At 38.0% G+C, this 23,245-nt stretch overlaps 2 protein-coding genes across 3 annotated transcripts; one reads left to right on the top strand and one right to left on the bottom strand.

Moving 5' to 3' along the window:
• Positions 1–1,381: 1,381 nt before the first annotated feature.
• Positions 1,382–12,956, bottom strand: wdr1 (WD repeat domain 1). Its single transcript, XM_017422924.3, has 15 exons — positions 12,800–12,956; positions 11,458–11,579; positions 10,900–10,990; positions 10,669–10,816; positions 10,215–10,395; positions 9,120–9,197; positions 7,723–7,803; positions 7,070–7,303; positions 6,238–6,325; positions 4,734–4,890; positions 4,357–4,444; positions 4,143–4,253; positions 3,659–3,832; positions 3,432–3,576; positions 1,382–2,216 (listed from the first exon to the last, which is right to left on the bottom strand). Exons 1-15 carry the CDS (start codon positions 12,813–12,815, stop codon positions 2,110–2,112), a joined length of 1,821 nt encoding a protein of 606 aa, XP_017278413.1. The 5' UTR covers positions 12,816–12,956; the 3' UTR covers positions 1,382–2,109.
• Positions 12,957–15,761: 2,805 nt separating this feature from the next.
• On the top strand, positions 15,762–22,599 carry idh3b (isocitrate dehydrogenase (NAD(+)) 3 non-catalytic subunit beta). 2 transcript variants are annotated; one of them, XM_017422926.3, is made up of 11 exons: positions 15,762–15,867; positions 16,855–17,028; positions 17,247–17,367; positions 17,485–17,545; positions 17,625–17,757; positions 17,993–18,126; positions 18,246–18,348; positions 18,560–18,706; positions 18,921–19,015; positions 19,101–19,161; positions 22,133–22,599. In XM_017422926.3, exons 1-11 carry the CDS (start codon positions 15,826–15,828, stop codon positions 22,208–22,210), a joined length of 1,149 nt encoding a protein of 382 aa, XP_017278415.1. In that variant the 5' UTR covers positions 15,762–15,825; the 3' UTR covers positions 22,211–22,599. The 2 variants fall into 2 exon arrangements, with proteins under 2 accessions (XP_017278415.1, XP_017278414.1); XM_017422925.3 differs by having other exon boundaries at positions 19,958–22,599.
• Positions 22,600–23,245: the final 646 nt, after the last annotated feature.

Here is a 23,245-nt window from a genome sequence, read left to right as displayed (position 1 = left end):
CTCAGACTAAAAACATGAATGTGTTTCGGACCATTACTGTGAAAGGCAACATCCTCTTCTCCATTTACTCTTATCAGTCAGATCTTTCCTGTGCCACTACAGCAGCACTAACAGGAAGTATAATAAATCCACCACCATTTGGAAACATGTTCTTTTCACACAATTCGCCTTTTTTTAAAGCTCTAATTTCCTTTTACCTTTTCACAACACTTGGTCTCATACTGAACCAGCCTTTGTTAAGTGTTTACTTGCAACTGTCTGCTGCTGGATTTTGTTGTGGGGATCCAGGAAATGTTTTGTTTTTTTATTATTATTAATTGGATTTTTGTTCAGGTTGAGCTGCACGGTTTACAGTTCAGCCACATCAGAGTCAGACTAAACTTTCTGAAGGTCAAAACAATGTTTTTGTTTGACATTTCAAGAAATCTGATTAATTCTTTGAGAAAGTTTTATTTTCCAGGCCTCAACCTAACCTTGTTTTATGTCCTTGCCCAAAATAGTTTCAATTTGGCAACAGTTTAAAGGAGCCCGTTGCTGCGGATTACTGGGACAAGGTTCAAAGTGCTCAGAGTTCCAAACAATGTAAAAGTTGTTGCTTTACATTGAATGTAACCCGGAATTACACAGCTTGATAGATTTTTTTTTTTTTTTTTTTTTTTTTTAATAATCTGGACATAGAAAAATAACTATACTAAACACAGAAAGTAGGAGAAAGAATTCATTTATTCATATTAACAGTTTTAGCCTTAAATGTTGCTTGAACCTTGTTTTGTGGTCAAATTCAACATAACATGCACAACTAAACTGAATTAGTGCATGTACAATTTCCCCAAATGGCATCAGATAGATAACACAAGCAACAAAATCTTATCAAAGATTTTAAAATCCTTTTTGCTTTATGAGGGGGACTTTATACTGCAATAAGACCTGTAAATATTTGTTAACTGCACCGTTCAGTAGACTGCCTCCTGCAGCCAGTTCAGCTAATATTGTCAGAGTGTGCTTATTAATCACCAAGTCATCAACATTCATACTGTGCAATCACTGGATTATAGATGAATACGATCTGGACCGTCGATGTCAATTAAGCTTTCCTCTTAAATAATTGGAGTGATGCCAATGTGATAACTCATTAGTCTGTACTTACTTTCATTATTAGCCTATAGACACTTTTCCATATTATATATTTATTTTTTTCCTCCCCATTGGACAGCTCAGGGTATTAAAGTGGATTAACAACATTTGTGCCCCTGATGTTTAGTTCCCATTTAACAAAACAAACACTTAATTTCTAACATTTACAGATCAGTACACTCCTGAGTATTGTAAAACTGTGATTAAAAAGCAGAACTGCATCAAAAACAATTCATTCAAGAAGAGGATAAGTGCATAAAAAGTTACTTTTTATTATTACTGAACCACTTCCACTCTGGAAGCAAATGCATATAAAAAAAAAAAAAAAAAAAAAAAATCATAATCAGACAGGCCAACAACTGCACACAACCATACAAGACCTCTGAAAAACAGCATTTTGATTGTAATTTTGTTGTTCTTTCAGTTCCTATTTTCTCAACAGTCCAACAGAAGAGAAGTGAATCAAAAGAAGCATGAAAGAGACCAAAGAAAATGGCAAAATACACTCACCCCCGTGAAATCTTACACAAAAAAAAAAAGACTCGCAGCTGCAGCTGGGACCAGTTACTGCTCATTTAAGGAATTCATTTCATTCATTTCTTTAACACATATTCTGCCTTATTGAAAAAAATAAAACAAAGAAACTTTTGGTTCCTCCTGTAAGTCAGGACACTGATCCCATCTACTGACGAGGAAAACTATGGAATGATTACAATGCTAACGTTTCTGGGCCCATGAAGAGGTGTAAAAGCGCTCATGGTTACAAAGTCCATTTCAACATGTTGTTTGTGCACAATTAGATTAATTGCATTAAAAACAGACAATCTGTTGGAAGTCATTCCAAAAGTTAACCAGTTAATTCAGATGTTTACAGAAAGCATAGAACAGTGTTTAGATGTTTGACAGTACAGAAAAAAAGAAGCTTGAATCCTACAGTAGTCCTTGTCCCTGCAGATGTGAATGCTTGCTTGTAGCTCAGTATGTAACTGTCCACTGCTTGACGCTGGCATCATGGGAGGTGGTGACTAAAGTGTGCTCATCTAGCCAGGCCAAGCCACTGACGTGGTGCAAACGGTGAGCATCTGCAGACAGGAACAGATAGAAACCATCAAGTTCCAAAAATGTTCTCCCACAAAGAAAACAAACCTCCATGTATTCATCATTTACTGAAATGTGGGGTACAATTCTTCAAACGTTGATGAAAAGTATCAGTTATTTTGTGCAATGAACCTTTAATGTATTTAAGTTCTGTAAAACCTCTTCCTAGGACTTATTTCTTCTATTTAAACAACCTTCTTTGACAAATGATTTACACAAACAGCAACTATTAGAATCAGACTTAAAACTAATTCTTTAGACCAATTTCTACATCTTCTACAAAGCATTTCACCGGCACATCTAACCATGTAGTCTGCATCCGTGGTTCCTTTCTTGTAGCAACAAAAAAGCTGCTCCCCCACCCTCTCTGCCTACACCTACACTCATGTACAATCAAAGAATAATTAACTAATGTATTGCTCGTTTGTTTTTTTTGTTTGTTTGTTTTAAATCACTGATATATTCAAGATATATTTTCTTCCTGTAAGAATTAACAGTCAGTGCCTTGATTCGAGATGAAATGGACAATCTAACAGTCTGTGCTTGGTCGGTCTGAGGACAACGTCTTGTCCTTTAAGATCCAAACCTTTGTCATAGTTCTGCTAGATTTTCAGTTCTCTCTCTGAATCTGCTTTAAGACAGATGAGTTTATCACAGATGACTCGTATATTCTCTATGACTGAAATATGAAGGTGAAACGTGTAAAAACGTTGGTAAAATGGGATTTAATTGATTTTTGGTGTAAATGACTCAGACTGTTTCAGCTCTCTTGTAGCTTCATTTTGATATTTTTCAAACTGTTGATCCAGTTTAGAATAATTGATTCAGAACATTTGTTGGTCTTATTATAAAGAGTGACATCCACAGTGAATGGCATCTTAATAATGCATTAGTCTATAGTTTATGCAAAGTTGTTTCATTTTATTGTTTTTTTTTTCATTTTTAAAAACTATAAACATCTCGCCCAGAGTTTTGATGAGAAGTTAGTGACTCATTTTGTACATGTGCAAAGCATGTTAAAAGCTTCTGTGCCATTAAAACCCTAATTTCTCCAATTCAAAATGGAAATTGAGTTGTGCAAGTTATATTGCATTTTAATTTATTTTTCTGTTTCCTGTCATGTACAAAATTAAACCAATATCTTTGGAATAATCCAGAATGTCAAGGGTTGTACGGAGTCCAGTACTTTCACCACTAACCTGGAAGTTTAATCCTTTTGTCGGGATCACTGAGCGTCCAGACGTACACCATCATGTCCATCCCACCAGTGGCGAAGTGCTCATTATCAGGTGACCAGGCCAAAGTCACGGGTTTGGCATGATGTCCGTAAAAGTCATTTTTCATCTGGAGGGGAGAAGAAGGAAACAGGTTTTACACGCTGGATACTGAACAATCTACTTAGACTTCCAGGACGAGAAAATCTTACCGAGTATCCATCTGCCACGCTGTAGACTGTGGCTACTTTCTTCTCATCAATGACTGCCAAATAGGCCCCATCATTAGAATAGGCCATGTCAGTAATGGGCCCTTTAGCCTCAAGAGTTTTACCGTCGTCCTTCAGAGTGTTGCCCTGAACAGAGTACAGGTGGACGTTTCCATCCTGAAAACAGACAGCAAATATGGCTCAAATGTTACATCATCAAGATGATAAAAGACTTTTCAGTTCAATTAATTTCTATAGCTCCAATTCACAACAAAAGTCATCTCAGGGCACTGTACAAAAACATTCACAAACATAAAACGCTAATTAGTAAAAGTTATCCAAGAAAGCCAGCAGATTATAAGGACCATCAAAACCGTCAGATTATTTAGAAAGACTTGCATTTGATCCTCAAAAGTCTTAAAACTGCAGCTGCTGGCCTCAGACTCGTGTTAGTCAGGATAAGGTTTGCTTTCAGAAATCCACTTACTGTTCCCCCAACTGCAGCAGTGGTGCCACCGGGATGGATGACTCCAACCTCCGCTTCGTAGCCGAGATTATCCAAAGTGAAAACTTTCTTCTTTTCCCTCAGCAAGACGAGCTAAGGAAACAAACTCACTGTCAATTTAAGCAGTTATGATATAAAACAGAGCTAAAAACACTAATTTCTTTAAGACAAAAAGAAAAATAAATAAATAAATGACCTGCCCGATGCACACAACCAGAGAGAGGCCTCCTACTGATGCAGACACACTTTTAGGCTGGAAATCCATCTTCACCACATCAGAGGCACTGAAGAGACAGCAGTAAGGGTGGTTAATGAGCACAAAAAGAGCACTAAAGCAATTCGACGTGGTGGATTTGTGGCTTTCTAAAAGCCTGCATTGTATATAAAGTCAAAACAAAGACATATTCCATCGACACCCTTGTTGTCCTAACCAACACTTTCACAAAGACCTCGAACACAAAACAGCTGTTCTGTAAAATGACAAAACTTTCTAGCAAATGAGGAATAATTGTACCCCAACTAAGTTTCCCTTAGTTTTTTTAAATCCTTTCAGGAAGATGCAACAATCCATACCTGTACTCCTTCTTGTTGAGGTCTGTAAAGCGTAGCGTATCGTCCATGCTGCAGGACACCAGATGTCCACCTTCGTCCATCACCATCTTGCTCACCTGGTTGCTGTGACCTTTCCCTTTGAAGCAGTCATTCTCCCCAGTCTCTGCATCCCAATAATGTGAGGTAGACGTTAAGGAAAAAATACCTCCTTAGACAGAAGACTTCATATTTCTCAATTATAGGCATCCTTTTATTTTGAAAATGCATTTGAAGGAAAGAACTGCAGAAAGTATAAAAAGTATATAGGTTAAACCTCCAGCATGAGTGGCAAACTACTGAAATCCCAGCCAGATCAAAACAAGAATTATCCAAACTTTATTGAGAGTACATTTTAAGAAAAACTAATTTTAAAGTACCTGACTGGAGAACAAAACTAACCAGAAATGTCTCTGTTTATATTTAGCTTCACAGTCTGCATTAAGAGTTCGGAGTTTTCCCAATCAGAACTGTCTGCTGATTTAAACAAAGCACAATCCCCCGTTTCCACCAGACCTGGTTGAGACGTCTTCCAGCGCTGATGCAGCTGATTGAGTTAATGGCGAGCACTCAAGTAAATGCTTGCGTTTCCGTCAGATGCATTAGATGAGTCAGACAGAAAGTCTGACAAGGGCACATTATCGTGATCCAGATGGGTTTTTAAAACAAACGCACCCAGCAGACTCCTAATCACATATCCCATCATTACAACATCATAACCTGCAGCTCGAGGCCTGAAATGAATCAGCAATCAAGTGCAGATGAAAGACGTAAACGGACAAGATGTGAAATTAACGCCAGACCAAGTCTGCTGGAAACCAGAGATAATCAGGCCTGACACATGAAGGATAGATGAGGCTACAGGAAGTGAAGATTTTAATATGAACACACACATTATGGATGGTAACCAGTAAAATAAAGACGCTTGGGGCCTACATGTGCTCTGTACTACATCAGAGAAGAACTATTTCTGATTAAGGGCTGGCATTGCCTGAAGAAATACACATCATCCACCTCTTTGAATGCCAAAGGTTTACACCAAGATCATTTTATGTTGAGAAATGACAAAGTTAAAGTCAAATGTTGAAACTAACATTCAGCCACATCTCACATGATATTTTAAGATCTTACACTCCATTAGCAGTGTGTTGTGAATGACTCAGCTACTACCACATCTAATTTTAGAACAATATCTGTTAAACTGAACAAGTTTTTTGTCATTTTTCTGTTTGTTAAAGTCAATAAGCTGTGGTGGTCATCTTGAAATCAAAAGTCAAAATCAGTTGTCGATGTATTTACGATTACTTTGAGTGGTTCATGAAATCAGTCCCATGGTTCAGGACAGACAAACATGCAGCACACACAAGCAAACACATTATCACCTGCCTTTCACCTTTTAGCAACAGGCAATGATTAGTTTTAAACAAAGTAAAAAGAACGTTTTTGTTCCACAGAGTGGCCTTTATAGAAACATGCTGTGAAAGGATATTAATGTGTCCATCGTGACTCCCCGAGTAGATGTACGACCGGCCTTCACTTTTGTGAACTGTCACACACTGGATGGATTTTGTGTGACCCTGTTTAAAAAAATAAATAAAACAATGTATGGATTTAGAATGCATATGAAATACAAAACCAGCTCTGTACAAAAATACCCTCCATCCAGGAAGAATGATCCAGATTTGATAGTGTTCATTTTCCCAAAAGCCATGTGTTGTGCTTTTTTTTTTATATTTCTATTACTGCTATTAAAACACAAGTTACTGCAATTAATCTACTCTATAAATCACATGTGTCAAACTCCATTCCTCAGAGGCCGCTCTCCTGCATGTTTTAGATGTGTTCTTGCTTTAAAACACCTGCTTTAAATGGATGACTTATAGACGTGCTTCTGGAGAACTTGGTGATTTGGTGAGGAGGTAATTAAATCATTTTAATCAGGTGTGTTGGAGCAGGAAAACCTAAAACTTCCAGGACAATGGCCCTCGAGGCCTAGAGTTTGACACTCCTGCTATATAGACTGGGTCAGCCTGGCAGATGTTTACACTTTTATGTCAAAACTTCATAAAATACTATAATTTTAAACCACCATGTACCACACAGACAAATGTGCCAGATTATTCCAGTCACTGTTCAAAACTGCTTAAGAAAAAGCATCATATACACAAAAAAAGAGCACTGTTTCAGCCTCTTTGTAATAACTTCCTGGATTTATAAACACCGAGCATCCTGTGGGAATTTGCTGAGGGTTGTTTTTTCCCCCCTCCCCTCAAGCTTCTGATGGTATCTCGATTTGGCATCTTTAAACTCTGGAGTCTGACCTTGATGGTGCGTATGGGCCTATCAGGGTTGTTCTTGTCCAGGTAGTTGATGTATCCTGACAGAGAGATGCTGAGGAGGTGGTCCTTCTGCCACAGACAGCCCAGCTGCTGGTCGGCCACTTCAGAGCCCAGGTTGAAGGTGGTGACGGCAGTGCCTGCCCCGACGTCCCACAGCTTCACCGTCTTATCCCCCGAGGCAGAAATCAGCTGGGAACTGTCAGGGCTCCAGCTGACCTGCAAGCAGAAGGTTTGAACAAATGAAAGTTTCATCCTCTTGTCAGGATCTAATGCATTTTACATATCAAATATCTAAAGGTTTGTGTAAAAAGAACATCTGTAAATAGACTGATGGAACGAATAAGGCAACAGAAAAGTCTAAAAGGTAACATATTAATCAACTTGAGGACATAGAAGGTTGTTTCAGGAAACCATGTCTGATTTGAATAGGGAAATACTGAAAGTCATTTTTTTTTGTTTTCACAAGCTAGAGTGTATAGCATACCTAGTTTGACTAGCTAACTCTGACAAAGAAAAAAAACAGACATTTAACCAAATTACTGCACGACAGGTGCAGGTTTCTACTTTAGACATACTTTGTTCACCAAAACAGCCTGAGGGACGTTGAGGTATACAGAGACTACAACAACACTTACAGCATAGATCCCTCCTTTGTGGGCCTTCTCTCCACCCAGTGATCCAACACGCTCACCGTTTGTCCCATCATAGACAAATATCTGTGGAAATCAAAGAGAACGTTTTGTGTAGAAAATCAGAACTTTAAATAGATTTTTTGTATAGGTTTAGCCATCCTTGATGAAAAAAATAAATAAAAATCTTACTCTAATACTCATGAATACACATTTGCAGATCACCCTTTTTACAAAACAGTCTAAACAGTTTTCACTAATCACATGAATCCAATAAAGTGGCGCCACCTAGCTGAAATTTTAAATTAAGAATATTTAAAATACATTTTGTTAATGACGTCACCAAACGGATGACAAAGAGCCAATTTAAACTTACCAAGAGGTGCACTACAAAGTAATATTAAAGAATTAACCAGCTTTGTTAAGTTAGACTGATAAATGTGACTTTGTTAAATTGGCAAGCTTACCACAAACAAAACCTAACCAGCCATATTTGCTTCAGTGCTGACAGTGAATTAATAATTAGTTAATGCATTATCAAAATTTGATATACAATCTACATAAATCATTGCCAAAGTAATTAAGGGACAGTGTTAGAGATATCCTTATTTGTGAAACAATCAGAATAGAAGGTGTAATTTAAAAAAAAAATAAACTTTCATTTTTTAAATATGAATGAAAGCAGCACCAGAACATAAAAAGGGTTTTTCAACAACTTTCACAATCCAAGCAAAAGCCATCTTGAATACTTTAGGTTTGACCAAGCAACACAAAGGAGATCTTTGTGTTGTGCTGACATTAAAGTATACACCTCTGCTTTTATCTACAGAAATGAAGCAACCTGATTTTCAAGTCATGGCTGTTACTTAATCCTCGTCAGGCCTCCTGTTTAAACTTAACACTGAAAAAAAAAAAAAAAAAAAAAAAACTTTAAACCAACTTCTCTTTTTCTCAAAACAACTTTGTGGCCTTATCACTTCTGTAAAACTGCACATCTACGGTCTTACAGTCTCTACTTCCTTCCGCAGTTGCATGAAGACTAATGGTCTTTTCTCCTTATTTAACTCTTTTTAATTATATTTTCAAATAAACCCTTTTATTTGATATTTTGGGATGTGCAGATAGGAAAATGTAATTCTAGCTGGACATAAGAATATGCACCTGAGATAATTCAAACTTGACTTTACACAAGAGTCAAGTTAAGAGCATAAATACACTTAATTTGTGTAATATTTATGCTGTAGACTGAAGATGACTGATGCTCCATCTAGAGCCTGTTTTCCCCAAAACACTAAAACATTGAAAGAGTGGTCAGTGGCTAATTACATATTAATTTGCTTTGTGATAGTCCAAGCTACTATTACAAAGTAGTAGTAGATCACATGCAGTTGGTATTTCAGTACCTGCCCATCAGCTCCAGCTGTGACAAATCGGCTTCCATCTGGAGAGAAACGAACGCAGTTGACAAACTGGCTGTGATCCTGGAGGCGTCGAAAGAAACCAGAAAAGGGAAGTTACCAGAAATTATCCACAATGCAATTCATGCCAACATCAGTTTCTCTGTAATGTTTATTTACAGTAGACAACACGCCTGGGCATACCCTCAACAGTCAATATTAGAGGTTTTACTATTCTTACAATAACTATTAAAAGTCAGAACATAAACAATCTGTTAGAAATTTCCAATTAGAAGCCTTTGACTTTTTTTAATAAGTAAGAAGAGCCTACTAATAATACAGGTCAAATTGATAGACATGTAGTAGAGTGTTTCCCACAGGATTCTCATTACACAATTTTTTTTTCTAGAAGGGCTTGGATAGATAATCTGCTGCAAGAAGACATAAGCACATTCGTGTTCTCATTTGCTGCTCCTATAAAACATTAATGGAAAAATTTGAGGCTCCAATGAATGCATGACAGACAGAAACTCTGTCCTTCCTCATTTTAGACTAACAGCTAACTAAAGTTAGGTTCAATAACATACAGAGAGAGAGGGGGGGGGGGATGATTGAAATTGATGAACACTGCAAAAAGTGCTGAGCAAAACCCAGCATGCATTCATGATATAGGCAGCCTCTGGCATTTGAAGCCAGAAAATATGATTGATTCAAAATGCAGTTATAAATTTCTTTTCAAACTTGACACTTTGAGCTCGCAAATCACACATTTAGAAGAAAAGGCCTGCTTTTAGGCGTTTGGCTCACAGCATCTCGAACAATTAATAGGGAACTAATTAAATAACATCGAAACAAGGCAACGCTGTTAAGAACGATCAGGGTGCAGCGGATATGAGATGACTTACAGGTATTAAAAGGCCATCAGCTCAAAATTGGTGAAAGTAAGATTAATGTCTGCATTTACTGAAGGCTAATTTTTTTGTTACCAATAAAAAAAAATGTAATTCAGCCTTTAGAAGGTCTGTGGGATTTACTACAGTGGGAAAAAAAGCAACCAGGTCCACAGACTGTAGTTAAACACATTTACGCAGTTCAACTCACCCCTAATGTGAATTTGAACTTGAATGGGGGTCCCTCAAAGAAGGATGCACTGGCGTCGTCACTGGCGAGAGCAAGGCGATATGGGCGTTTCTGTCTGATGTCGACGCTGTTGATTAATTTTGAATGCCCAGAGAGCTCTCCCACCGATGAGCCAGAGTCCCACAGGAACACAGAACCAAACCTGTAATGAGACACAAGGGCTCTCAGTTTTTCTGGCTTTTGGTTCAAGTGTCAACAAGCTTATTGTCTGGAAGACTAGATTTTACACAACGATATGACATGACGACAACTGACAATGAAAGGACTGTATTGTAAATAAACATCTAGAGCAAATAAAACACGACGAATCACAGTAAGCGGAGTACCTCATGAAAGGATATCAAATGTAAATGCAGTTCAGGTTCATTTAACTAAAGTAACCATTTGGAAAACAATTAAGAGCTCTGACTCTTACTTTTCTCGTCCGTCGCCAACAACAGCCATCCTCTTGCTGTCCTCTGTCCACGCGATGTCCTTGACCTTCCCTGAAATGGGGGTGTACTCGTACTTGAGGATGTGCTCCTTCTGGGTGGTGTCCCAGATACGGATCTTTCCCGACACATCTAAAGGGTTCGATAAGAATTATCCAAATTAAATACCAACAGTCCAGTGCCGAGCATACATTTGGATCAGACAAGTCTTCTACCTCCAGATGCAATGTAGAATCCGCTGGGGGCGTACTTGGCGACAGTAACTTGATGAGGATGCTCGGTGTAAATGTCTGCAATGGCCGGATTCTTTAATAGAGGAGAGACAAGATAACAGGTTTGATTTGCCAAATTCTTTAATAAATCTATGAAAGGCAAAGTGACATTTCAATCAAACCTACCAATAAGGAAGAAAATATTAAAATGAACATCTATGTATTTGAACCTTTCAGAGCCACTCTCAGGTACATTTAAGGAACAACCTTTCAGCTGTGCTTTGTTTAGTTTATCAGTGTGCAACATCGCTGAGGGGAAAAAAAACGTGCCTAAACGTGAGCAAACTCTGTGCTAGTGGGGTTTCGGTGAGCTGCATAGCTAGACGGGCAAAGACCTCACCCAAAGCCAGTCAAGTTAAGCTTCTTAGTATTTCACTTTATTGTGCAATTTAGCCGAATCAGTAAAGCGTCATGATGAAAAACAGACTAAATAAGAGCCAGAAGAGAGAAAGAAAAGCAGCAACATTAGTTAGCAAAAGTTTAAATAAATAAATAAATTACTTCGATGTTCCTGATGATGACACACTTCCCATTGGTGTAGAGGAAGTTGTTTCCTTTAGGATCTCCACCAATCACCTTTGCAACACCCCTCTCCATCTGAGGGAGACTGGCGAATACATGTTCTAAAACCAAAACAAAACAAAAAAGTCACAATGAGACAAATGTACTCAGTAAAATCTAAATCAGAGTCAACACTAAACCACTTCACAGACAGAAAATAACAGTATGTACACTTTGCAACATGAGCCTGAACCACTTCACCATATTCTGTTACAAATACAAAATAAAAAGCAAGATGAGGTCATGTGCATCGTCCAGCTCTTCATCCTGAGGACTTGTTGCAGTGGTGAACACATGAACTTGGACCTCAGTGACATCTGTCCAAAGGGGACTAGATCTAGAGCCTAGATGTCCCTCACATACATAAAACTGATTGTAATGAGATGTCATTGCAATAACTGAAGTGCTCAAATGCTTAACTAATTAATTAATGCTTAACTAAGTTCATCAAAAATTGGGATTTCTAACTTTCATCTCTTTAACAAGAACAGAAAAGAAATTACCTTGCTAATTTCAGAAGTAAGGTAAAATAAAATGAGGCTGTGAATAATAAACATTTAAAGTGAATTATTACCATTAAGGCCCTTCTGTATGGTACATTTTCCTCAAACATTATGCAATTATGATTCATCACTCTGGATGTACATAAATCTGACTAAATCTGTGCAGTTTAGACAATTCCACTAGAAGGATTACATCAAATGACAGCTAAAAAACATTAATATGTGTCAAATATGACAACCACACAGGGCCATTTCCAACCATACAATCAGTTTTTCCACCCTCCCCTCCCCCCACACACACCATTTTATGTCAAAAACAAATGTGAACTTCACTCCTGCTCGTTGCAGTGTTGCTTTTGAAGCTCACAGCTTGTAGCCTCGGCTGTAAAAGAAGAAGTGAACGACATGCAGCAGCTCCACCTCGCCTGACAGCCTCCGTCTGTCTGGACATGTCACAACAATGCGACGCGAACGCAACTATTTCCTGAGTTACCTCGGCGAGCTAACACTGAACCACAACAGCCTCTTAATGGCCGCAATCAGCGACATAAGATGTTTTTGTTTCACAGCTTCATGTTTTAGCAGGTAGAATCCCTTGAATGTAAGAATTTTCGTTTTTTTCCACGGGCGGAATCAAATCCCTTAGCAATGGGCGAGGCTAGCTAGCTGCAGACTACCTGGACGACTAGTCGGATTTGCTGACTAGTTTCGCCCGAACCATGGGCTCTCTTTGCTTTTTTTTAACGCCGCCGTTTCGACATTAAAACGCCCACACTTACTCGGTTCGAGCGGCATTTTCCCTGCTGGCCTTTTGCTCGTCGTTACTCTTCCGTATGAATGAAACGGTGGAGACAGAGCCGCTCCTCTGGCTGTGTGCGCTGCCCTCCCTGATCACACAAACACGGAAGCGGCCGGGGCGCTCGCGCAGTCTGGCTTTGCCCATATATGGTAATCTCAGATCACACGCTGTCGCTGTCAGCCAGTAGCCGCGCGCGGTGCCTATTTGGATAAATTTCACCTAAATATGGTCTTTCAGGCTCCAGAGTGTTTCCTGAAGCCCCTCGGCGCCACCAATCACAAGGAAAAGCTCGACCTCAATTAAAGCTGCTTGTGTCGTCATTTAAAGCTGTCAAGTTTGCTTTAATTACTTTTTTTTTTTACTTTGTAGTGCTTTTAGAAAACAAGGAAAGTCCAAACACCGACAACCTAAAAGTAATCTAAAAATATTGAGAAACTCATATTTCCATAAACAAGCCACCAAAACAGATGAACTCTGGCAACGAGAGACTAACCTGAGAGGCTGAACTCAGGGAATATTAAACGTGGGTGAGCTGCTTTTGGCCTCAGTATAATAGTTGATTGAATATCCAAATTATTTGTCCAAACATGTAAATAATGACCATTCTACAAGTGCCTCGAACAAACCAACTCAACTGCAAACTTAGATGATTATTTTTCTAAATATTAGGTCATCCTGTGTGCCAGCAGAAATCATCATTTTCCTGAAATAGGACTGGGAATCCCCTGACCTATTTGGGATAGGCTTATTTCAGATCGTGGATCTCTTCAGAGGCATCATGAAGAGGAAGTACCACTATATAGCATTTAAAGACAAATTAGTCATCGGCAGAGATGCCACGTGTGGTGTGGTTGTAAAACTGAGCACCCTCAGCCCTCTCAGTGAAACAATTACAAAGCTGTAAAGCCTGCTGCATTGAGGGGACCCAGCCCTGCTTTTATATAGGCCCCTTGAAAAAAAAAACAAGGGTAATCGATGCATTTTTATATATGCTTAAAGGCTTACCCTAATTGTTTTGCTAAATCAATTTTTTCTCATTGTCCCTGGGTTATCCAAAGTCAACTTTCTATCATATTTTTTATGTATAATGTCTTTCTTTCTTGGACACGTTTCAAAAAGAATTATATGAGCCTCTAATTCAGCATGTGTCTTAAAAAATAAAGTTGTGTCATTGTCATTCATTAGTTGACAAATGATTATTTAACTGTGAATTTTGTTGGCCTAATGGTTTAATTTTGCATGCTTTAGGCCTGGTAAAAACATCTAGTGTTAGCTCCTGCCCATGCACTCTATTTGTTGTTCAAAGCAGATGGAGAGAAGCTCAGCTCCATCGTTGTTTGATAGGGTTATGCAAATAGTCAACAAATGTTGACACGTGAGGTTAGAAAAGCCTGTATTGTTAATTTCCTGTGCAGTGGTTCTGTGAGGAAGGAAAACTCTGTCAGATACAACTTTGGCATTCGTGGTTTTGCAGATCTTCTAAGATAGAACACTATGCCAATTGAAAAATGATTAGAATAAGAGTTTTCTGCTATAATTATAGGCAAAACCAAAAGGAATTAAACTGTTTTAACATTCAATATATCGCTGGGGAAATACAGGTATAATGTTTTATGTGACATATATGATGGCAGTGTGTAATCTGAACACCCAGATTATATTCCATGTTGGCTGTGTGGTCTGCTGACATTTTCTCCAGCAGGCCAGTTTCCCAAAGGAAGAGCAATTTGAGTCCAGTCTCCCATCGTATCACCTTTTTGAGGCAGATTTTACATAGAGGCTACAACTATTTTATTTACATTGCAAATTTTATCACAAGCTTTCTTAATGAACTTAACATAATAATAAAGATTGCAAGTCAAAAATTATACAAAATATTTAGCCATAAACATTGAAAAACATGCACATTTATTTTTGCACATAGATATCTAAAATTAAACCAGTTTAGATTGTATACGTGTTTAACAGAAAGATATATGTTAGGGAGGGGGGCTCACAATTACAATACAATTTAAAAAAAGACTGATACAGAAGCCCTTTTAAATTCTTCCTTGTAAAGTAAATGAATAATTATAAATAATATTTGGATATCTAGCAGATAATTCTTCCTTTGTACGATGAACATTTAGGTTATCTCGAATATCATTTAGGTTGAGTCATTTTTCCCACTCATCTGTATCAGACGTTCAACTCCAAGTATCAACAAAATCACTCTGCCCATCCAGAAAGATCATTGTGAACACTGAATACTACATTTTTACTGGAAGAAACTTGCATAAGTTTTATATATATCGTTAAAATAAATAAAACTGTTCCAGACATCCCTAATGGAATTTTAAATATCACAATATATATATTTATAAAAATGTCTTTAGGAATACCAAATATTCATATCATGACTATTTAAAAAGCAATTTTAGAAATCAGCAATTTGAATATGACTAGCAATAATGTAATAAGAAAGCTCTACAAAGAAATTTTGGATTTCTGTTTGATTTTAAGGGAGCATAAAAGAGGTCAAATGAAAATGCGGCTTTATAAATACGAGCTAGAAAAGCAACATTATTTGTCCTGTAGACCTGAAATGTTGAATGCTTATTATTTACAAGGAAAAAGGAATTATGGATATCTGGAATACCTATTGGGTCTTTCCATTAAATTGTAATAAGGTCAATTAAATATTTCAAGGATGCCTAATTATGTACAAATTAGCTGTACCCATTAAAGTCGCTGTTGTGGAGACTTTGTAAAATATTTTTCTAAAGTAGAAATGTTATTCTTTGATGTAATATGTTAGTATGAAGAATGTAATTTAAACTGTGAGGAATGCTGTTATTGACATTTAAATGTGTCATATACTGTATATAATCAGGGTGTGGTTTGATGGTTTTGATTCCCCATCTTTCTCGCCTGTCGTACATTATCCGTCCAGCAGGGGGCGCAGCCACCCGTGTTTTCTTCAGCGCTTCACCGTAGAAGAAGAAATACTGCTGGTTGTCTGGGACGATGGCGGCCGTCTTGAGAAGAAGCTTGGTAACATTGGTCAAGGTGAGTTCACAGATGATGCTTACGGTATAATTGAGTACATACATTAGTAGAAAATGTGTTTATGAGGTTTTAAATTGTAAAACTTACGAGCTGTAAGTTTCGGCTGTAAAAGAAAGAGTCAGACTTGATCAGTGTCTGAAGTTGGTTGTGGCTAATCACGAGTGAACCATCATGGAAGCTCCACAGTTTTACATATTCTAATGTTGGCTAAACAAAAATACCTTCTCCTTCCAGACTCAGACAGCTTTAGTATTTAATTTCTGTTTTTTCTGTGGAAGTTCAAGCTAAAAGGCATATCCTTTTTCCACAGCTTCGATGTCTGTCAGAGTTTTAAATGTCAAAAACTCTTCAGTCTCTCCTACAATAAAAGATGTGATTGGAGCTAACCTGTAGCTTCAAATTATTATAGTCAAGATGTGATATTTATTTGATAATTTGGCTGTTATTCTCATCTAACAATGTAAGTTTGTTCTAGAGAAGCACGACACAAACACTAATTTATTCATTCAAGATCATCTGAGGAGTCATGAAATCTCCAAGTGAAAGAAAAAATAAATTTGAGGATTCACAGACAATTGTTTTGTTAAAAACGTTAACAGTTTCTCTGTTTCGAAGAATTAAAACTGTACAATAAATCAAAACTTCACGATTTCCTTCTGAAGGTCGATCAAGTAAAAGGTCCACTTTGCACTGGTTGAAACATAACTAATCATATAAATAGTCTGAAAACTAGTTATTTGTTTACATGTTTATTAATTTTAGCCCTCTAACTGTCTAAAGTTATTTAGTTAAAGGTCATATTTTTGGAGTTTCTCCTGTCTTGCACAATCTGTCCTGGGACCAGAAGTAAGACATTTCTTCGTCGACAGTGGTCCTAAGCAAACAACAATTTTTTAGATTATTAAAGAATCAGAACTATAGTAAAGGAATAAAAGCAATCAGTTTATAATATGCTTTTAACACTGTGTGTTTGTTGCTGCCCTCCAGGACCTGGGAGGCCCCCGCTGGCTGCAGCTGGCCTCTCGGCCTCTGAGTGTGTCCGCAGGGCTCCGCAGTTCAGAGACCCCGCCTGCCCGCGCTGACACGACCTTCAAGGTCACAATGGTTCCAGGAGATGGAGTAGGACCTGAGCTGATGACTTCTGTCAAGGAAGTCTTTAAGGTACTCGTAGCGAGGACAAGAAAGCAGTAATTACTACCCTTTGCCTCTTGTATGTTTACAAAGCATAAGCTGTTATTCGGGTCAAAAAATACAAGCAAGTACAAAATAAGAACTTAAGCGTCCAAACTTCATTGTTTGACACTTTTTGTCCGTTTAAGCTTTCTTTTTTGCAAGCTTACACATTGTCAGTGTTTTTTTATCTTTCTCTTTATGTTTAGGCAGGGGACATCCCTGTTGAATTTGAGGAATTTCATCTGAGTGAAGTGCAAAACATGGCCAGTGAGGAGAAACTAGACCAAGTATTGACTTCGATGAGGAACAACAAAGTAGCTATCAAAGGTTAGGCTCACTTTTTCTCCTTTATATCGCTTTTAATTAATAATAAGATTAAAAGTGTATTTCCTTACAAAACAGGTTGTAAAGCTTGCAATTAGTATTATTTTTCTTTTAATTTAGGAAAGATTCACACACCTATGGAGTACAAAGGGGAGCTGGCGTCGTATGAAATGAAACTAAGGTACATAAAAATGAATAAATTGGTGAATAAAACGTATCAGTGTTGTTTTAAAATAACTCCCCATCTCTGACTTCCCCAGACGTAAACTGGACCTGTTTGCTAATGTGGTTCACGTGAACAGCCTTCCTGGCTACAACACTCGCCACAACAACCTGGACCTCGTCATCATCCGCGAGCAGACCGAGGGGGAGTACAGCTCCCTGGAGCACGAGGTAAACAACAGGATTAATATACCAGCATGAAAAGCTGAAAGATGACATTTTTTACCTGTAAAATTCCTTAAGAAGTGCTTAAAGGAGTTTTAACAGAGGGCTACACATGTGACATAAAACCACCTAAAGTCCAGTGACAATACATAAAATTAGTTTTCTTGTTTTTTACTCATGTTTCCAAGTTCTCAAATGAAAACACGCCTGTGAAATCATTTTCACCCTTTCCTCTGTTCAGAGCGTATCGGGTGTCATTGAATGCTTGAAGATCATCACCAGAGAAAAGTCGCGGCGTATCGCCAAGTTCGCCTTTGATTATGCCACCAAGAAGGGCCGAAATAAGGTCACAGCTGTTCACAAAGCCAATATCATGTGAGTACATTTTCAGGGAAGCTTCCTCCATAGGAATACATTAAATCTTCAAACTGAATTAGGTTCATGAATTATACCACAGGTACAGCAACACTCGGTTGTATTTTCGGTCATTTCAGGAAGTTAGGCGATGGCCTGTTTCTGCAGAGTTGTGCAGAGGTGGCACAGCTGTACCCCAAAATCAAATATGAGAACATAATCATCGACAACTGCTGCATGCAGGTATTTACAACCACTCATTTCACTCTTCCTTATTGTTTATTTTGAAGTAATAATACTGTTTTATCCTCATTCAATAATTAGTTGTTGTAAATATTATATATTTTCACCTGACAGGCAGAACACCGATTATTTTGTTTTAGTTTTTTAATATTCCATCTCTAAATCAGTCAATGTCTGCATTCTATTTTATTTTATTTATTTTTTGCTGCAGCTGGTCCAGAACCCATACCAATTTGACGTATTGGTGATGCCCAACTTGTATGGAAACATTATCGATAATTTAGCAGCGGGGCTGGTCGGAGGAGCAGGAGTGGTTCCTGGGGAAAGCTACAGTGCAGAATACGCTGTTTTTGAGACTGTGAGTTTTCCTTTATTAGTTGGTTTTGTCGTTTCTCATAGTTTTTAGCGTCTAACCAGCTTATTATTCTTATCATGTATTCTCTCCTGTTTAGCTGTGATTAAAAGCGAAAGAAACAAATTTGATATTGACCATAAATCTTACCATTGAATTGTTGGTTAGTTAACCCTTTTCCATGTTCTTCTGTTTTTATTTGATTTATTTTTTTGTTCAGGGTGCACGCCACCCTTTTGCACAAGCTGTAGGGAGGAATATTGCCAACCCCACCGCCATGCTGCTCAGTGCTGCTAACATGCTTCGACACCTCAAGTGAGTTCACTTTAATGAACTATTTCACCACAAGTTCTGGCATATACAGAAAATAACGATCACCTTTAATTGTGTCTTGTTTCAGTTTGGAGTACCACTCCCAAATGGTAACAGATGCTGTCAAGAGGGTGATCAAACAGGGAAAGGTAAACGTTTGTGTTAGTTTTAATTTTTTATTCTTACTAATGCATGAAAGGATTGAATCTAGAGACATCTGCTCACACATGAACATACTACAAACACTAATAATATTAACACTAAACAGGGTGAAGTTTCTACACTAACTAAATACTAACTGGTGGTTCTGCAAAAAATGTGGCTGCGAACGAAGCCTGTTTGGTTTTGCAGGTTAATAACTGAAAATGCCATGCTAGCCGTAAATGCACTTCAGGAAAAAAAACAGCGTTCTGATTAAATTTGCATTGAGTTGAACAGCCAACTTTAATGTTCTCACTTTGATCAGTCAGTGGAAACAACAGTGCAGCGTGTTGGCTGTTGCATTAGCAGTTCTTGGCCTACAAACGTTTTAATTAAACAAACTGCCGACTCCTCTGAAGTGTGTTAGAGAGCCTTTGAGTCACTCCACTCGAAATTGCCTGTTTGAACACGTCTCAGCAGCTCTGCTGCATTTCTCTTCCTGCTTCATTTCATCCTGCCCACGTATAAAAAAGATGGTTTTATCTTCAGGCTTATTATTTATTATTTTCAAACTAAATTGGACTAATTTCATTGACACCCTGCTGTCATTAACATGCACTAACACAAACAAATAACATTTTTTCCTCTGCAAGTTGCTGGTTGTCTTAAACTTGTCAGGTGACAACACAGTTCGTCTGCTGGTCATCTAAAACCTCCCCTTTTTTAATTCCCTCTTCTCCTTGTATTTGTTTATCCTTTGTGTGTGTTTGTGTTAATATGTGTGTGTGTTTGTGCACATCCCAGGTACGGACACGAGACCTTGGCGGGTACTCCACCACTGGTGACTTTGTGCATGCAGTTGTGGAAAACCTGCGTCACAAACCTGTTCATTAAGCCGTTTCCCTTCTATTCCTCACTGACCTCGCCTTAAATCTGGACACTTATCTTTAACGTGAGCCGAGTGCGTGTTAAGACTAAACGCACCTCCTCTGTGTTAAATGACAGCTGTATCCCGCTGCTTTGACAGCAGCCACATGTGAACGTTTATGGTTTATATGAAGCTTGCTGATAAATCCAGTGGAGGTAGCGGGGATGTGTTGCTCTTTTCAAAGAAAAGTGTGCAACTGAAGAGGATTTCCATCAGCCCACTCTCCTGTTTCCTCCCTCCGCCTGCATCCCTGTATTTTATTTTATTTTTTGGCTGTTCTTTCTCAGATTTTATGTGACTAAATCAATTTGTCATTTCACTCATGTTGTGAGACCTTTTACATTAATTGTTCAAGTTGTGTGAAGAACTTATGAGCACTCAGTGTCTTACCTGCAGTCATTAAGGTCAGAATGATCCAAATATGGAGATAGGGGTGCTAATAGATTAGCTTAATAACAGGCTAAAACAGCAAAAAACCAAAATGATTTATAGGAATTTAAGTGAAAGCTTTAGTTTGGTTTTCTACACGTTTTTGCATCAGACAGTTGTTTATTTTTTGTTTGTTTTGTTGTTGACTTGCTCAATTATATGAACTGAGCAGCGTTCTCATGTCATCTGTTATTTATATCAAATTCGTTCAATAGCTTATTGCTTAGCAGTAAGCAGTGAGCCTTTGCTTATGTCTTACTTCTGCAAACATTTAAAAGTATAGTGTATGTTGTGTTTCTGTCAGATTAAAAGGACAGAATTTGTGAAGCCACAGTGACGCAAAGCAACACAAGTACTGTTCGAATGAGAAAGTAGTGACAAAAGAAAACAAATGTCTGATGTGAAAGTGGTGCAGTTTACACTATAGACACCACCTGCACCTGCTATCTTTGCTTTTAGGTTTAAATTGTTCTTAGATGACAAAAATGTTAATTTGGTGTCTCCATGCAGCTGGTAGCTCATCTGTCTGTAAAGCAGCCACAGTGCCTTATGGTTCATTCACATTTACTAATGTACTTTAGTCTCACAAGGACTGAATGTAAAAAATATTTTACTGTACAGTAAAACTGCTGCTGACGCTTCAACGTTTCTGACCCACAATGTTTGTATGTTTGGTAAAACCTCAGCACCGTACTCCAGACTGGAGGTTAAAATGACACCTGTGAGATGCTGTTTGGTTGGTTTTTGTGGTGACCACATCTGTTTGTGCCTCTGTGGCCAAATGTGTGTCGTTGTACGCATTGGGATAAAATTCCCATTTTCAACAACAAAAATACAAGCAGCAACATTGACTGTTGTTTCAAAGAGAGACTCTTCAGAATATTTATTCCACAGTAAAATGTCTATAGAATGATTTAAAGTATTGAATGGAAAGTTTCAGTACACCTGACCCAAAGTGTGTAATATGACTAGAACCACATCTGCCAGTTCAGATGTGGCCTCCTTGAGCTCTGGATTATATATAACATGACATTTTGTGTCAGGCAAAGATAAATCTTGTGTAAATCTTAACATTTTCTAAACAGTCTTGGTTCTAGTTCTAAACAGCCACAAATATTATTTCTATATTCATTATCACTACAGCAGAATATCATCTGAGCCTTGTTAGTTATTTCCAGGTGATCTTAAAGCCGTGTTCTCGGCACTAAATTAGCCTTTTGTTTTGTTTTTACATTTTTGTTTTAAACCTTTTGTACGATAAGAAATGATGAGCGTTTTTAAACACAATTCACCACCAACATGAGCCGCATCGCGTTCTTTTTGTAGTACGTCTCGTCACTGTTCCTAAATCTCAGGAGAGCAGACGAGCTCAACGACAATTTGTTCCCAAATGGCAGTAAAAATATTTTTAAACCCTACATCTGATTTAGAGCTCTGGCGTATTTAAATTCGTATATAATCTTGAATGGAGCTGGTGCTTTTCCTAAACGAGCATCCGTCTGATCCCTCGGCGTGAATCTGTTTATCAAAGGCTCTCTAACGTGCAGGCCGCGATGCTGTATGTGGACATGTGTTGCAGCAGCTGTGCATGTAGTAACACGCTGTCCCTGTGTTTGCAACAGGTGCGCACTGGAGACCTCGGGGGCTACGCGACAAGCGATGAATTCACCCGGGCTGTCATTGCTAACCTGGCAGTCTGAGCTTTGCGAATGCAAATCTGTCAGCTGCTGAGACACGCACACATGCCGTTTTATATTTACAGACAGTGCCGTCTCGCAGCAGTGTATTTCAGCAAGACCTTGACGGCTTTATTTATCCCTACGCACAGTAAAATGCAAAGGAAATGCATCGATGTGTGTGCAAACTTGTATAACGTTATGAAGTCTTAATCTGAACAGAACAGCAGCTCTTATGCACACCAGCCATTCTGCTTTTATCCTATAAATTCTGTGCAGTGGTTTTATTTCAGGAGATTAACCATCAGTCAAAACATGATGGATATGTACTACTTATTTATTAACTCCAAGTTGTGGCCTATTACTTCTTCACTTATGATGAGTTGTGAATAATAAATGAGATGTAACTGCCAGTGTGTGAAGTATTCGTATGGCTCTTAATGGAAGACTAATGCAGTATTTAGTGTTAAGTGTTTATCATGGCTGCTGGTGGGCGCAGTCAGCACGCTCCTTCCTGCCATGACTCCGCTCACAAATCAGGTGGAAACGGAGAAACAACGAATGCTCAGCAAAAAACGTGAAGAAAGAAGTGTGAGCTGGTGATGAAAAGTGGATTAATTTGACTCTGGTTTACAGTGAAAACCGACTGCAGGTGATGATGAATCTGTTTCTCTGTAGGTTAAAATGTAGTTATTGAACAAAGTGTCAATTTTTTTAAATTGGGTGATTTTATCACCTGTTGATTTATTGGAATTCATAATTCCAATAAAAGTGAATTTCTGCTTTAAAATTCTCCTTAAGTAGCACTGTTCCAGATGAAACAATATTTAATATCTGATTATTTTTATCTCACCAATAAGGAAAAAAACGTACTGCAGTCTGTTCTGCAGCATCATAAACAAAATGTGTTCTGAAATTTGCTGGGCATTTCCTAATATAATTTTTTATTCTTATTAAAGCTTTTTCATTTAGTCTACAAGAATTTGCACTCTTACAATAAATTTGCCCAATATTGTAACAATAACTTTGGTTGCAAATGTTGAGTAAGCCTATTTAAGT

Source organism: Kryptolebias marmoratus, linkage group LG4 (assembly GCF_001649575.2).
Source record: "Kryptolebias marmoratus isolate JLee-2015 linkage group LG4, ASM164957v2, whole genome shotgun sequence".
Lineage (NCBI taxonomy): Eukaryota > Metazoa > Chordata > Actinopteri > Cyprinodontiformes > Rivulidae > Kryptolebias > Kryptolebias marmoratus.
This window is presented reverse-complemented; position numbering and strand designations above follow the sequence as displayed.